The sequence below is a fragment of the Rhinoraja longicauda genome, chromosome 11 (genome assembly GCF_053455715.1).
Source record: "Rhinoraja longicauda isolate Sanriku21f chromosome 11, sRhiLon1.1, whole genome shotgun sequence".
NCBI classification, from domain to species: domain Eukaryota; kingdom Metazoa; phylum Chordata; class Chondrichthyes; order Rajiformes; family Arhynchobatidae; genus Rhinoraja; species Rhinoraja longicauda.
The window spans coordinates 41,926,267-41,942,970 of record NC_135963.1 but is presented as its reverse complement, the minus strand read 5'-3'; the positions used below and the strand labels follow the sequence as shown (position 1 = coordinate 41,942,970).

At 48.2% G+C, this 16,704-nt stretch overlaps 1 protein-coding gene across 4 annotated transcripts in view; it reads left to right on the top strand.

Moving 5' to 3' along the window:
* LOC144597835 (roquin-1-like) overlaps positions 1-13,825 on the top strand; it is a 98,787-nt gene extending 84,962 nt beyond the window's left edge. For all 4 annotated transcript variants that reach the window (XM_078407479.1, XM_078407476.1, XM_078407477.1 and 1 more), the window contains exons 16-21: positions 922-1,144; positions 1,950-2,046; positions 4,124-4,268; positions 5,303-5,458; positions 7,337-7,449; positions 9,312-13,825. In XM_078407479.1, the coding sequence (XP_078263605.1) occupies positions 922-1,144; positions 1,950-2,046; positions 4,124-4,268; positions 5,303-5,458; positions 7,337-7,449; positions 9,312-9,453 (876 nt within the window). In that variant the 3' untranslated portion in view covers positions 9,454-13,825. The remainder of the gene's footprint in view (positions 1-921; positions 1,145-1,949; positions 2,047-4,123; positions 4,269-5,302; positions 5,459-7,336; positions 7,450-9,311) is intronic.
* Positions 13,826-16,704: the final 2,879 nt, after the last annotated feature.

Genomic DNA, 16,704 nt, shown 5'->3' with positions numbered 1-16,704 from the left:
CAAGCTGCTCTAAGAATCCACTCTCTTTCCCTTTAACTCCATCCTTGTCTATCCCATTTGAACCCCCCCCCCACTATTTAGTTTAAAACCACCCGTGTAGCAGTGACAAACCTGAATGCTGGTCCCCCGCCTGTTGAGGTGCAACCCATCCCTTTTGTACAATTCACCCGTACCCCAAAACAGATCCCAGTGGTCTAAGAATCTAAATCCCTGCCCCTGCACCAGCTCCTCAGCCACACATTCAGATCCCGTATCTCCCTGTTCCTGCTCTCACCAGCACGAGGAACTGGAAGCAAACCGGAGATAACCACCCTGGAGGTCCTGCTTTTCAGCCTTCTTCCGAGCTCTCTAAAGTCACACTGCAGAATATCTTTCCTCTTCTTCGTGACCTCGTTTGTGCCGACATGCACTACCACTTCCGGCTGCTCACCTTCACCCGTGAGGATGCTCTGCACTCGGTCCGTGACATCCTGGCACCAGGGAGGCAACACACCATCCTTGAATCCCGCTTGTTGCCGCAGAAACCCCTGTCTGCATCTCTCACATATGTTCTACATTACTTTTAAACTAACCAATGAAATGTTTTAAAAATCTATCCATTGACCTCAGGGTGGTGACAGGTGAGCTGGCAAGGGGAGAACATGCTGTGTTTCCCTGTGACGAGTTAGAAGGCCAGCAATGGGTGGGTTTTCAGGAGCATAGTCAGCTCAGGTTGAATCGAATGCTACTGACTGGTGCTCTGAGATTGGTATTTCACCCATCCTCCCTACATTTAGTAGTGGGCCATGTTGTAAGCAAGGGAAAGGAAAACAGGTGTCATAGGCATGGCTGAGGCACCAAATGGCTTGCCGTTTTTTTCTAATTATTAGCCTTGTAGTTGTGCTTTCTAATCAATTACACATGAACTGCTCTCTTCAACAGAACGTTGACAATAAAGGCCTGCGGGAACAGCTAATGAATCTGGATATTCAGAGGAGAGCATCTGAAAACAAAGAGGAGGACCCCATCATACCCTTTGGGGAGTTGCCAACTGTTTCGAAGTTTGGTGCCATTTCCCGCACTTCCAAAACCAGCTATCAGACGACAGGGCCAGTGCAAGCTATGGCTTCACAAAACATCGCCACCAAGCCCATCAGTGTCTCAGGTAATGCAGCTCCTGGCTAAGCAAGGCTACAACAACTATTGTCAGCTACCCAACTTAATATTCTGGTGAATACAGGATAGTCACTCCCTCCTGGGTGTTGCAGTGAGCCAAGGGCGGGCAGTAACTCTCTCTGGGTTGTTCCACTACCTGACAGTACTCCTGGATGTTTGCACCCTCTTACAGCAGAATGTTGGTGCAATTACTATAGCCTGCTTCTGGAGTCCAAAACAAGTGAGTCTGTAGGGGTGGAGCTCAGGAACAAAAAAAGCGGTGATTGCTTAGCTTGTGCATTCTACTGGCCAAGTATGCACAAGTATGCCACTGAGGCAGCACAGTGGTGCAGCGGAAGATTTGCTACCTTACAACACCAGAGACTCAGGTTCTACGGATGCTGTCTGCACGGAGTTTGTATATTCTCTTCGTTGAATGATGCTACAATGCTAAATAGTAACGATTTTTAAATTAGAATTGAGCAACTCACTCAAAGATTTCCTGAAGGGCCACAGACACAGGGCAGCCAGCGGTGAATTTACAGATCAGCAGAAATCTGACAGGCGCAAGGAGCTTTGTGATTCTCAAGCCTCCTCTGAGGGCGGTTCTGCCTGCAGTGGGTCACAAAGCCGAGAGTGAACTATCTGGTGCATTGTGAAGCAGCAGGGCTGGCATCGGTGAGAGCGAGATGTGGTGATGGGAGCTCACGTCCACACTGGAGAACAGTATCGTCCCTCCTCACCATCCCAGCTGCAGGTGAAACTAAAACTGAAACCATACACTGCTCTGAACGTGCTTTTCTTTCCTTTTGCAGATTATAATCCGTATGGCAACCACAACAACTGGACAAACCCGGCAGCCTCGTACTCTCCTCACCAGACCTTACATACTCAGGGACATTTCATTGACAGGTAGAGAGCTTGAATCACTTGCACACCACACTACCACCCGCCTTACCAGATAGCCCAGTGCAGAACAGTAGCAGCCCCACTCGCTTCACTCAGGGCCTGTAGAAACTGAAACCTTGTGATGAGAGATAGTAAATGCATTTATGAGTAAGTTGGATAAGTGTTGGAAGAGAAAGGAGTGACAGGAGATAGCTTGACCTCAATCAGTGTTGATACTCAATGAGGTGTGATCTACGGTGCTCTCCATAATGATTGGGACAAAGACCCATCATTTATTTATTTGTCTCTGTACTCCACAATTTGAAATTTGTAATAGAAAAAAATTACATGTAGTTAAAGTGCACATTGTCAGATTTTATTAAAGGGTATTTTTATACATTTTGGTTTGTTAGAGACATCAGCTAAACCTTAGACTTACCAAAATCAACTGTTTGGAACATCATTAAGAAGAAAGAGAGCACTGGTGAGCTTACTAATTGCAAAGGGACTGGCAGGCCAAGGAAGACCTCCACAGCTGATGACAGAAGAATTCTCTACAATAAAGAAAATCCCCAAAAACCTGTCCGACAGATCAGAAACACTCTTCAGGAGTCAGGTGTGGATTTGTCAATGACCACTGTCCACAGAAGATTTCATGAACAGAAATACAGAGGCTACACTGCAAGATGCAAACCACTGGTTAGTCGCAAAAATAGGATGGCCAGGTTACAACTTGCCAAGAAGTACTTAAAAGAGCAACCACAGTTCTGGAAAAAGGTCTTGTGGACAGATGAGACGAAGATTAACTTATACCAGAGTGATGGCAAGAGCAAAGTATGGAGGAGAGAAGGAACTGCCCAAGATCCAAATCATACCACCTCATCTGTGAAACACAGTGGTAGGGGTGTTATGGCCTGGGCATGTATGGCTGCTGAAGGTACTGGCTCACTTCATTGATGATACAACTGCTGATGGTAGTAGCATAATGAATTCTGAAGTGTATAGACACATCCTATCTGCTCAAGCTCCAACAAATGCCTCAAAACTCATTGGCCAGCAGTTTATTCTACATCAAGACAATGATCCCAAACATACTGCTAAAGCAACAAAGTAGTTTTTCAAAGCTAAAAAATGGTCAATTCTTGAGTGGCCAAGTCAATCACCCGATCTGAACCCAATTGAGCATGCCTTTTATATGCTGAAGACTAGTCCCAAAACAAGCATAAGCTAAAGATGGCTGCAATACAGGCCTGGCAGAGCATCACCAGAGAAGACACCCAGCACTGGTGATGTCCATGAATCGCAGACTTCAAGCAGTCATTGCATGCAAAGGATATGCAACAAAATACTAAACATGATTACTTTCATTTACATGACATTGCTGTGTCCCAAACATTATGGTGCCCTGAAATGGGGGACTATGTATAAACACAGCTGTAATTTCTACATAGTGAAACCAAAATGTATAAAAATGGCCTTTATTAAAATCTGACAATGTGCACTTTAACCACATGTGATTTGTTCTATTACAATTCTCAAATTGTGGAGTACAGAGGCAAATAAATAAATGATGGGTCTTTGTCCCAAACATTATAGAGGGCACTGTAACTCCACATACCTGCCTTTGGCCCATATTCATTAATACCTGAATTAACAAACAGTCGTTTTCAGATTAATATTTGATCAATAACCTCACCCTAGCTCAAATCAAGCATTCTCCACTTAACCTGGGTAAGTGTAGCTCCAGCAATGCAGAGGAACCTCAGCACGTTGTAGGACCAACAACGGGTGGTCCTCTGCCTCCATTGCCCCGGCAACGGCTGAGCCCAACCCCCTCTACCCTCCATTGCTCCGGCAACGGGAAATGCTTCCCTCCACCTGCACGGGGCATGGCAGCACATTACATCATCTCCTTAGCGATGGGCAGCGCTCAACCCCCACCAACTCTCGCCCATTGCCCCAGGGACAAGCCTGCTCCGTCCCCACTGGAGAGGGATGAGTGCCCATTCAGATGCTGCACTTTGGGGGAGGATGGAGAAGTCTGGGAAGTATTTTGGAAATAACCCCTTGTTGTTTAATGAGTGCTGTTTGTGCCACACAGAGAGAGGCTGAACATGCAGGAAATGAGTGCCCATGGGAAGCACCCTGTGCCCCACACACCTCCAACAGACAGGGACCAACTGCGAATGGAGCTGCAACAAGTCAACCAGCAGATCAGCCAGCAGAACCAACTCCGAGGAATCGAGGTATCCGAATGTTCCAGTCTGCCTCAATATCCACGCTTGAAAATAAAGGGGAGGGGGACTCGTTGGTCAGAGGGTGTTGGAGAGGAAGACAGCAGCACACCAGTCGGAGGGATGTAAACCAGGACGGGACATGGGGGAACCTGGAGGGACACGAGTTGTAGCCTGGGGCAAGGGGTGGGGTGGGTGACGTGGGGGGGGAAGGGGTAAGTGTGATTCGGTGCCTGAGGTGGATAGCTTGAGGAGAGATCAACAGAAAGAACGACGGGAGAGTAAACGTGTTTGGGAGGGGTTTGGTGGGTGGTGAGCCAATATGGACAGGAGCAGAAGCAAGGCCCAGAAAATGACAGGAAGGCCTGTGCAGGACCCGTACAGGGCAGCATATTGGTGCAGCTGGTAGAGTTGCTGCCTCATTGCGTCACAGAGCTAGGTTCAACCCTGACCTTGGGTGCTCTCTGTGTGGAGTTTGCATGGCCACATGGGTTTCTTCTGGGCGCTCCGCTTTTCTCCCACATCCCAAAGACTTGCGGCTCTGTAGGTTAATTCACCTGTAAATTTCCCCTAGTTTGTAGGGAATGGGGAAAAAACATAGAACTACTGTGAAGGTGTGATCAGCTTGTACCCAGTGGGCCGATGGGCCAGTTTCCCTGCTATTATCTATCAATTAATCATTCATACCACCTGCTGTTTGTGTCCCCACGTCTTCCGTGTTCTCAACGAAGAGAGGTTCAGGAGCTGGGGGTCTGGGCAACTGATGGGATGGGAGATGGAAAGTTTTGGATTGTGTATGGGGTTGAGACTTTGGAAGTTAATGAGGCCAGAGCTGGTTATAGGGTGGGAGCGGCGTGGCCAGGGTGGGGTCGGAGGTGTTGGTGGCTGGGCAGCAGCTAGCAGGTCAACGTCGCCAAAGAGTGGGCGAGGTGGTGTGTGTCTGGGCAGCAAGGCTTAGGATGAGCTTGGGGTTTCACAAAGGCCGGAGCTGGGCAGCCGGGGAGTGGAGGGATCAGGAGCTGACCTGCCGCTTATTCCGTCCACAGGCCGCCAGTAGCCCAGTGGTGGGCCAGCGGGAGGTGGCTGGCCTGGGCCCACAGCAGCACAGCTCGTGGCCAAGCCGCATGTCTAGCGAGCAGCTGAGCCTGGAGCTGCACCAGGTGGAGAGGGAGATTGGCAAGAGGAAACACGAGCTGGAGACGGTAAGTGGCTCAGCCCAAAGACCAGGAAACGGAGTGGAGCAGGGAACCATTCAGACTTCTCCTCTAGTCAATTTGATCGTGGTCAGTTCTCGTGTCTACATTTTGCCTGTTTCACGTTTGTTGACTTGCCAGCTCCAAATGTCTGGTGGTCTCATGCTCGGATGTACTTGGTTTGTGCACATTCAGATAATCCATGGGGTCAGAGCTCGGGTGAAGTTTAATACTGCACAGCCAAGGCTACAGTGCAAAGCAGAAATGTTGCTCATGATACGCTGAAAGTGACAAAAAGCAACTGAACGTACAAACAGCTGCAAAACAAGTCTCAATAATGCTCTCTATCCGAATGTAGAAGCAACCAGGGAATTGGGTTGGGAATTAGTAAAGAGGGGCTTATTAAAGTGTACAAGAATCCGAGAGGGGCTGATGGGATCAAACCACCTGGGGATGAGAGAATGCGGGGGTGTATCGGTTCTCTCCAGCTCACGTACAGCCTGTAGCCACGGTCAGGTGTTTGGGACACCAGTGGGACGGATTTGCTGGAAACTGCAGGGTTGCAAGCATCTGTCTTGTGAACTATCCAAGGGATGGACTGTTGGCAGGGATGGAAACCTGCTGTGGCCCAGGCAGGACTTATCGATGACCAGTTAGAGAAATTCCTTTACTCTGTATTTTGGGGATTTTTTTCATCGCCTCAGGGCAGTGAGGCTTAAGTATATTCAGAGCAAAGATGGATTTTTGGATGATAAGAGAATGGAGAGATGGGACCATGGTAGAGAATCAGCTGTGATGGTACTGGAAGGCAGAACTGCATGGAGGGGCCGAGTGGCCTATTCCTGCAGGACTGAGACACCTACCACTGAAGAGGATTGGGTCTCGGGACATGTACTTCACTTCATCCAGTTGATTGGATTCAGGTGCCACTGAGCATCCCAGCGGAGGCCCAGATCTCTGGATCTCTGGATAACTGAGGAGACTTCTTCATTGTGTCCCGGAAATATCCAGCAATGCCCCTGTGTTTCTGCTGTATTCTCCACATTAGAAACAAGGAAGTGCAGATGCTGGTTTGCACAAAAGGTGACAAAGGGGTGAAGTAATTCAGCGGATTAGGCAGCATCTCTAGAGGACGTGAATAGGCGATGTTTCGGGGCAGGACCCTTTTTCAGTCTGAGGGAAGACTGACCCTCTTTGTCTGGTCCCAACGACTCAAAATATTGCCTATCCATGTTCTCCAGAGATGCTGCCTGACCCCCTGAATTACTCCAGCAATTGTATCTTCTTTAGTGAACCAGCATCTGCCGTTCCTTGTTTCTACAGTGTACTTGAGTTTGTTAGTCGGGACATGAAACGTAAAATGTTGCACGTGTATAACTGTGCTTAGGCCACACATTTGGACTATTGCGAGCAGTTCTGGTCGCCACTTTACAGGAACGATGTGGAGTCTCTTGTGAGGATGCAGGAATTTGAAGCTGCTAACCCTCTCTACCACTAACCTACAAATGAAAACTGGCACGTGCTCTCCCGACTTCCCCTTTCTGAAGCGAACAATTAGTTGCTAGAACGAGTTGATGCTGAGAAAGAGGTTGTTGCAGGACCGTGCACCCAGGTGTTTTGTCTCCCTCTTGTACAATGATTCATCATCAGCTGCCATTTGGCCAACTATGGTATCTTTGACAAATTTGTAGATGGCATCAGAATTACTCTAGCACTTTGTGTCCTTTTTTCCACATTGTAACTGGTTACAACTGCTTTCGAGCAGCCTGCTGCACAAGATCAGTGGTGGTCCTCCTCGCCTCAGCTGGGCAGTAGCCAGAGAACTGTAGCATCATCGGTGCCATCGTGTTATCTACCCCAACCAATTTCTTTGTATTTTTTGTGCAGGAGAGTCGGCCCTCGTTGGAAATGCAGTATAAACTGGCAACAAGCCATCAGGCAGAGAACGGGCAGCCTGAGCAACAACACAAGCCCCCAGAGGACCTACAGCCTTCCCTCAGGTAACTGTCCTGGCACGTGCTCTCCCGCACCATCGTCAATTAAAGCCATTTAATCACTATTTTATGTCAGACATCACACAATGGCACAACAGTAGAGTTGCTCCTTACACCGCCAGAGACCGGGTTCACTCCTGATTCCAGGTGCTCTCTGTACGGAGTATGTACGTTCTCTCTGTGACTGCGTGGGTTTTCTCCGGGTGCTCCAGTTTCCTCCCACATTCCCATGACGTCTAGGTTTGTAGGTTAATTGCGTTTGGTAAGTTGTAAAATTGTCCCTGGTATATGTGTGTAGGAGAGCGTACGGGGGTGATCGCTGGGTCGGCGTGGACTCGATGGGCCGAAGGGCCTGTTTCCGCGTTGCATCTCTAAAGTCTAAAATCTCAGTGTGATACCCTCTGTCCCCTTCTGGTCCATTTAACAGTCTGCTCTTTTCCCTTGGAAGTGTGTTTGAAAACAGATTCTTAGGCATGAAATGCAGGCATTCACCATAGCCATCTGTAGGGAGGTGATTACAGTAACCACCAGTAACCACCAACAGCCCTGCACACCCAGAGAGCCCCGCTGCATATCCTGCTTGCGTTGTTAAATACTTCTGCATTTGAGTGGCAGCCGCAGATTCAATGCCCGTGCTCTGAGGGCGATCCTGGAGTCTTGCACACAAACACCCCAGACCCACTCCATGACCACTACGCCCCTTGTCAACAGCAAGGTCCCTGCCCAGCATGTTTGGGTTTGACCATGGCAGGGTTAAGGTGCAGGTAATCTCATCAAGACAGTTGCCGTGAGGTGTGATTTACCGAGGATTGGTCGTGTTCAGACCACAGTTGTCTTTCAGAGCTTTTAAGTCATAGAGTCATACAGCGTGGTAACAGGCCCTTTGGCCAAACTTGCCCATGTGTGCCCCATCTACACTAGTCCCACCTCCCTGTGTTTGGTCCATATCCCTCTAAACCTATCCTATCCATGTACCTGTCTAAGGATTCTTAAATGTTGCGATAATACCTGCCTCAACTACCTCCTCCGGCAGCTTGTTCCATACACCCACCACCCATTGTGTGAAAAGGTTGTCCCTCGGATTCCTATTAAATCTTTCTCCTCTCACCTTAAATCTCTGTCCCCTGGTTCTCGATTCCCCTACTCTGGGTTAAAGCCTCTGTGTTTACCCGATGTATTCCACACATGATTTTATACACCTCTATAAGATCACCCCTCATCCTCCTGCGATCCAAGGAATAGATTCCTAGCCTGCTCAACCTCTCCCTATAGCTCAGAACTTTTTGTTTCTTGAATGGACACTGTTAACACTACACATGTTCCATTACTAAACTCGCTTATAGTTGCTGAATATGTTGAAGGACAGGGAGATCTCTTGATCTGAAAGGCATCCAAAGATATGGGGAGAGTGTGGTGATAACTTTAAGAGGTACAGGATCAGCCCAGACTATATTGAATGGGGAACAGGCTGAATGGCTTCTACCCTTTGTTCTGTGTTTCCATTCCACTGGAGCTGTGGTCCCGAAATGTTCTTAATCCAGTTACAGAGTTGTCACTGATCACTTTTAGCTTCTTCAAACGCATCTACCTTTACTCGCTGGTACCTGCGTGTAAATTTGAAGGATGCATTCTGGGCTGGTGATGGGGTACCATGTAGATCTGTGAGAGACTCTGGCCGGTTTTAAGATGATGTTATTTCTACGCTCATCACCGCACCGGACACCAGACACATGAATGTCCTGCCCCCGCTTCCCAATAAAGGGAGAGAGCAGCAGGAGCTGAGGGTTTAGACTAGGAAGGTTTATATCCCAGATCACAACCCACCTATGCTAAAGGTCCTGAAGATCTTCTCTGTTCTTGTTGCAAAGTGAGGGATGCAAGATGGGGGCCTCGGGCTTCACTACAGACAGCGCCGTCAGCACACTGACCAGCAAAGCCGCCGCGCTCACCTTGGCCCTGGACGCAGAGGGAGCAGGAGACCACTGCGACAGCCAGCAGAATGGCCTTTAAAGGAGCAAAGACAACAACAAGTCCACCTAACAGCTCGTTTAAAGAAAAATATACAGCACTGCAACCAATGGACTTGACATGTCACTCATCTAGATGCAATGCGTCAAAGTAGCATTGAGTTTTTTTGTTGTTGTTGTGTGTATGTGTGAACTTTTAATTTTATTAGCATGCATGCCTTGGCTCGCAAGGCATGAGACATATCCTTATGATTACCTGGTTAATCTTAGTGTCACCTTATGTACCCCAACTTCAGAACTGTGCCTGCAACAGCGCAAGTTATTGAAGTCACATTCCCATGGGATTCTGAGATGATGTGACGAAGGTCAACGTCACAAATGGAACCTTTTTAGTTCCACTGCAGTGAGGAGCAAATACTTCCACTAACACGTTTAATCAAAAGCTGTTACTTTCTGATAGAAAGAAGCTCTGACATCTTTCTTCAAGCGACCTTCCTCAGAAGGCCCAGACTCCACAGTGGGGAGGGGGTGGGGAAAAAAGTGAGAATGCCTTTGGCAAATGGAAAAGTAACATTCTTAAATATTGTCACTGTACTTTCCACAGGGTAGAAATTAACTAACCCAAGAGCAGCCTAACAGGAAAGGGTTAATGCTTTCTGAAAATGACCTTTATTGAAGATACTGCCTCCCTTAATTGCCCAAGTGTGTGCTCATTCAAATGGTCGTGGAGAAACTGAGAGATCATGCCTGCCGGTCCCACTGAGATAGGTTTATCCAGGCATCCCACATTGGGAAGTTGTTGGATCAGAATATCAACATGGGTATGGATTGATTCTGTAGAGGAGGCCGGCCAGGTCTCCTGATACAGGAGGGATTTGGGACATAGTTCCCAGTGCCGAAGGGAATAGGCCAGAGTGCCGGGACAGGGTAGCACCAACTGAGGTGTTTGGCTTCAGTGGGGGGAGGGTTGGTTGTGGGGGCCCCAGCAAAAACTCCCAGTTCATGAGCAGGGTGAAGGACTGGAATATTGTGGGACTAATTTAGGCAGTGGTGTCCCATCATGATGGGTTGGGTGGAAGAGGTTCAGGGTGGGAGGGCAGATCAGAGGTCTCGGGTACAGCGAAGGGTTGTTTACAGGCGAATCCCATGATGCGGTGGGTGACCTTTCAGTTTCTCCGTGTTGACCTGTGAAGGTGGTATGAGACGGGGCCGTCACTTAGCTGCACGCCAACAGGAACAATATTCTCAATTAGCAGTCATTTATCCAGTAGAAATCTTCAGATAAACTAGATCCAGAAATTGGTGGGGGGAAGTGCAGGAATCCCATACCGCAGCAGTTTCAGGATGTTCCTCAAAGGATTTCTCTTGTCATGTCTGCAGCAAAATTAGAATGGGTATTAGAAATGTACTCTGAGACTGGTTGGGTGAAAAGGTTTGAGGATCCCAGGCCCTCCTTGCGTGGGTCTAATTAAAGGATCCCAATTGCCCATTGCATCGGCACTCGTGCAGAACATGGCAAGTGCTGGCATGTCCTCCCGGCCCTACACCTTTTCTACCAAGGTGACCAGCCTCCATGCTGCTTTTCACATTGTCTTCAGCTTTAAGAATGTTGGCTGGGAGGGTTCTTCATCGCAGAGTTCAGCTTACAATTTTGAGCTTTATGCAGTTGGTTTTTAAAGAAAAAGATCCTTATGACAAGTTTTAAACTGATCGTTTGTGTGCTGTACTGCAAATTTCCTCACGGCTGCAAAAGCTGAAACGGTTTTCAAAATGTGTTTCAAAAATCCAGTCCGTTTTATTTCTGACCTGCTGTGTTGGCTCTCCGACTTAGCTCCTGTTTTACTATTGGACAGTGCTGATCACAGCAGCCTTACACTGTTGGTTCCAACTAAACCTGAGCCGTCACCTCAAGCACTGCTGTCCTCTGAACTGTGTGGTGATGGGAAGGGTGGGGAGGCCACTGAATCCTGTTACATTCAAGGAGATGTTAATCGGAGACTGGGCAAAGAGAAGTGAACCCAACAATTCTGTACGCCTTGATTCAAATTTGTTTCCCCTCTCCCTCACCCACTGTGGAGTTCACCAAATCAGTGGAATTGGCCTTGGTCAGTACTTTTGCCACAGGTTAATATCCCTTAGACCACAGCTGGAGCCTGTGCTGTCAAAGGAGGTTAAGTCAACAAGTCAATATTTTCCTCAAATATTGATGGCACTGTGTTCACAAAATGATCTCCAAGCGCCTGGGAAGCTGGGAGAGATTTTCTCAGCCCAGGCGAAGGATGCCGCTCCTTGTCTAAGGACCTTCATTTGTGGATTTATTGCTTCCCCACCCTCCGCATCCAGGCCTGACCTTGACGCACCAGGCATGATGTCAACAATCCCTTCCACAAAAAAACATCCCTGCTTTAATATCTCCCCATCCCAGGTCAGATTACTGGCATATGTCCCGTCCCCCCCCCCCCCCTCACTGGGAGCCGGTGTAAGTGGCCAAACTATTGAAGTTGTGGATCTGTTGTAGCCCACTGTACGACTCTCGAGGAACGGCTGTTGGGGAGTTTTAACACTTTTCTGGGCTATTTTAAGTTGAATGACTTCTGCAGCAAAGTGCTGCCTGTTGAAGTAGTATTTCTTGCTATTTTCTCAGCTATGTAATCATAAATATGGTACTTTTTAGATTGTTTTTCCATCAAGCCCACGTCTATGCTAAGCACTGATATTCAGTCGGTTACTGGGCCAGCAGTTCTCCGGCACCAACGTGAGTGGGCACAGTGTCTGGCGCATTGCCTTGTGGTGTTGTACCGTGCCAGTGGGTCACCAGTGTGTCCATGCAGCGCCCAGTGACACTTACGCTCTCTGCCCTCACGGCAGCCGCTTCACTCTCCACAGTCCCCCAACCCTTGATCTTGTTGCAATGACTTCTGTGAAGTTGTTTTCTCCAGTAGGGGATGGAAATGATTATTCCTCACTCAGACTCTGGAGATGTCCGCGAGCTGCTGGCGGGCACAGCACGCACACTCATGCTTCCACTCTCGGGTACCCGGGCTTTCGAGGGCATTGTTGCAGCAGATGTCGGGAGGAGAGGAGGTGAAGGGATCTGTCACTGTGCCAGCCCTAGAGCTAGACCGCACCGGCCTGTGCTCAGGAGCCCAGACCTTGGCCCTCCCATACAGCAGGGACCAGTCACAGCAGCCCCACACGTCTGTATTGAACAGCACCACTGTCGGTGACAGCTGTTTGAATTCAGGCCCAGGATGTTCCTAAACACCCTCCTGCTGCCAGCCCCCTCTCCTTCCCTCATGCCTCCCCCTTCCACCCTCCCCTCCCTGCTGCCACCTCCTGTACCTCAGCTGATTATACCTCAATTTCAGTGCCCCCACAAGCCCAGCTCTTTTGGCAGTTTAATGCCAAAAAATACCATTCAAAGCACCAAACATTCTTAAATACTGTTACACCAAACTATTCATTTATACCAATACAGTTCCAGTTCGACCCAGTCACTGGACAGTGGACTGAATAGTTAGCTCATTTTTGCAACCTTTCCCTAACTCTCACTCCCTACCTCCCTCCTCTCTTAAATATTCCCACTCCTTAGCCTGCATTACAAGTCCTCTCGCCTCTTACTCATATCCTATTTCCCTCCCTCCCTCTCCTCACTCCCACTATCCTCCCACACTACCAGTGCACCCTTCCATCTTCTTCCTTCCCTCCTCTCACCCTCAGTCCCTTCCTCTGCTTCCATCCCAACTCCTAACCCTATCCAACCCTCGCGCCTGCCTTCTGCCATCTCGCTCGCCCCCAGCAGGTTGTAGTGGGAGGTCAGTGTAGTGGGTAGGGTTGTCCACCCCAGGAGGAGGAAGCCATGAGTGGGACCACTGCCCTGCCTGCAATCCATGGCCAGGCCACCTGCCATTAGCACACGCTGGATACTGACACTCTGTCTGTGGTACGTTGGTGTTGCCGGAGGCCCCTTAGAGAGAGTGTGCATCGATGCTCTAAGGCTTGAACCTTGGTTACGAGAAGAACAAACCCAGACACCACCTGCTGCCGATCCTCACGGAGAGAATTTTGCCTTCTCATACATCAACTTGTTTAGTTTTCTTAAATTAAGGTAAAAAAAATAAATTTCCTGAAAATTTTGTTTGATATACTCCAGTATGGAATGTTTTAGAATATCTTTCTCCAATGTGGAATGTAGCTTTTTCCTTTGTAATGAATTCACTGTGTGAACATTGTTTTTTGCCTTTGTATAGTACAATAATATTCCGCTTCAGTACTGGGGGAAGGGAATCGGTTAAAAAAAAACTGTACATGAGATTGTTCTGCTTTTCAGAAAGCAAATGCAGTTCGTGCATCGAGAGAAGTTCACAAGGACTTCAATAAATTGTTTAAAAAGAAAACAAAACTTTGAATTGCAACTTGTGTCCTTGGTGCTATTTATTGATGCTTCTCCATTCCCGTGACCCTTCTCTCCCACTCTTAGCTCTTCCAGCCCACAGCAGCCCTCCCCCCTGGCCTCTGAGCATTCCTCACAGCATTCCTGCTGGGTTAAGGCAGCCCCAGGCCCTCTCTGCCAAGGCCTCTCAAACCAAACACTTCCTTTTGCAGCTCCTCCAGCCAACAACAAGGGCTAAATGGGAGGCAATTCCTGCTGCAATCTAGCTAAGGATTGCTGGTGTGACAATCTCCTAACCCCATGAACACCCAGGAGGAGGCTAATTGGCCCATCGTGTCTGCTCACCCTCAGATCGCTGATCTGACTGTAACCTCGGCTCCACCTTCCTGACTACCACTGGTAACCTTTCACCCACTTGCTCATCGAAGGTCTATCCACCACTGCCTTAAAATGTTCAAAGATTTTGCTTCCACTGCCCTTTAAAGTCACAAAGACTCAATCCTCAGAGAGAAAGAATCTTAAACATGCGACTCAAGTTGGAGACAGTGGCCCCTTGTTCCAGATTATTCCACAAGAGGAAACATCCTCTCCTTGTTCCTCGTGACCACCTGTGCTTCCATCACTCCTAGCTCTTGTGGATCAAAGCCTTGACTGTCCAACCTTTCCTCATAAGACTAGCCATCTGGTCCAGTCCAACCTCTGAACTGCTTCTAACAACCCTTTTAGAAAAACAACACTGCACGTGGTGCTTCAGATGTGGCCTCACCAGCGTCCTGTATGGCTGAGGCATCACCTCCTTATTTTTGTATTCAATTCCCAGCAATTAACGATAACATTCTGTGAGCTTTCTGAGTTACTAAGAAGATCTGCAGACTGGCCATTTGTGAAGGGTTGTACTAGGACCTTAGGTCCCTCTGCATCTGGGAGCGCAGCAGTATCTCAGGTACACACTGAGAAATCTGGGACCTTCTACATACTCTCCCCTCCTGTCTGGCGCTGACTGGCCAAGTGGCTGGGGGAAGCTGAGCGCTCAAACATGCTTTGGCTGAAGATGTCCCAAGCCACTGCAACCAGAGTGACTGATACTGCTTGGTCCGGGGAGCATTGGACTGAAGATAGAGCATTGACATTGTCAGCTGTATCTGTATCCCTGTCCAGGCCATGGCCCTCCTAAGGATCAGAGGACATAGCTTTAAGTTGAGGGGGGAAAGATTTAATGGGAACCTGAGGGGTAACTTTTTTTACCCAAAGGGTGGTGAGTGTATGGAACAAGCTGCCAGAGGAGGTAGTTGAGGCAGGTACAACGCAGCATTTAAGACACCAACCAGATGGCCCTGTAAACAGTACAATCACATTAGCGACATCTGTCTCACTATTGGAAATATTCCCTTTATTCTAACCATCCTTCCCCCTCTACAACTTCACACCAACTTGCTTTCTCACTTTCCCAGTTCTGATGAACGGGTTTCCAACTAAAACCTTTTCTCTCCACCAATAACACCTGACCTGGTGAGTGTCTCCAGCATTTCCTTTTCAGATTTCAAATATCTGCACTTTGTTTTGTTGTCTTCTTACTTTCCCAGTTCTGATGAAGGCTCTATCAACTATGCTTCTCTCTTCACGGATGCTACCTGGCCTGTTGAGTGTTTCTAGCACCTGTTATGGTTTGCTCCATGCTCCTCCTGTCGAATGAGAAATCTTGCCCATTCGAGTTCATCAGGTTGAACACACTACCCAAACTTTCTAAAGTGGCCCATAATGTGGCAAAGGCACAGTGAGATCCCACACACTGCACCAGACCTGCCCCAGTGATGGAAGTAGAGGACTGAAATATTGGCTAGTGTTGGTCATGGTTTATTATTGCCATGCCTACCAAGAAACCATGAGAAACTTTGTTTTGCATGTTATCCAGGCAAACCATACTATTCATAAGTACATCAGGTGGTACAAAAGAGAAAATAAACAGTGCAGAATAGTGTTGCAGCTAGAGAACGTGCAGATAATAAAAAGTGTATGGGGTGCAATGAGGTGGATTGGAAAATCAACATATTCATCCTTAGTTTATGAAGGGTGTGTTCAAGAGTCTGATAATCTGCCCATTGGAAGAGGGAAGAAGAGGGAATGGCCAGGGTGTGAGTGGACCTTTTATTATATCTAACATAAAACATCTGTTTTTCCGAGGCAGTGTGAGGGCTTGATCGCAATCATGCATTCATTCATTCCTGACTGGATAACACCAACAAAAAAGCTTTTCACTGTGGCTCAGTACAATAAACTAAACTCAGTACAAGAAACTAAACTAATCACAATAAACTAAACTTAAACTACGTGTAGATGGAGTCCATGGGCGTAAGGGAGTGTGCCTTACGTGATGGACTGAGCTGGAGGCCCTGCAACAGCCTGGGGTTCGGCTACCGGGAGCAGCTCCTAGAGACCGAGCACATGGACCAGACCAGCCTGCAGCGACGGAGGACACCACCAGCCACGAGTGGCCAGGCCGACCCTGCAACGCCACCAGGGCAATGGGCCTTCATGGTCAGGTCAAGAGCCCAGCACTTCAACCTGGCACTTGAAAATGGCGCCAAAGCTGAGACCCTGAATACTGTCTCAGTGTACAACTTGCACTGTATCTGAGATATATCTAAGTGGTTATGTATAGTGATACTTGTACTGAACAGTATGCAAAAATGACTTTCACTGTAGCTTGGTGCATGTAAAGTACCATTATCATTATTACACTGGTGCAGTTAAGGTCGTGACTTCCATCTCAGGGTATGGTCAGAGATACTTGCAGCTTTCCAAATGCCTGCCGTGGCCCCTCCTCCACTACCCGGCTGGGAGAGAGAGGTCAGAGGAGCAGGACGCAAGGGTTAAACCACCAGTTGAAACTTGTTTGCGGTG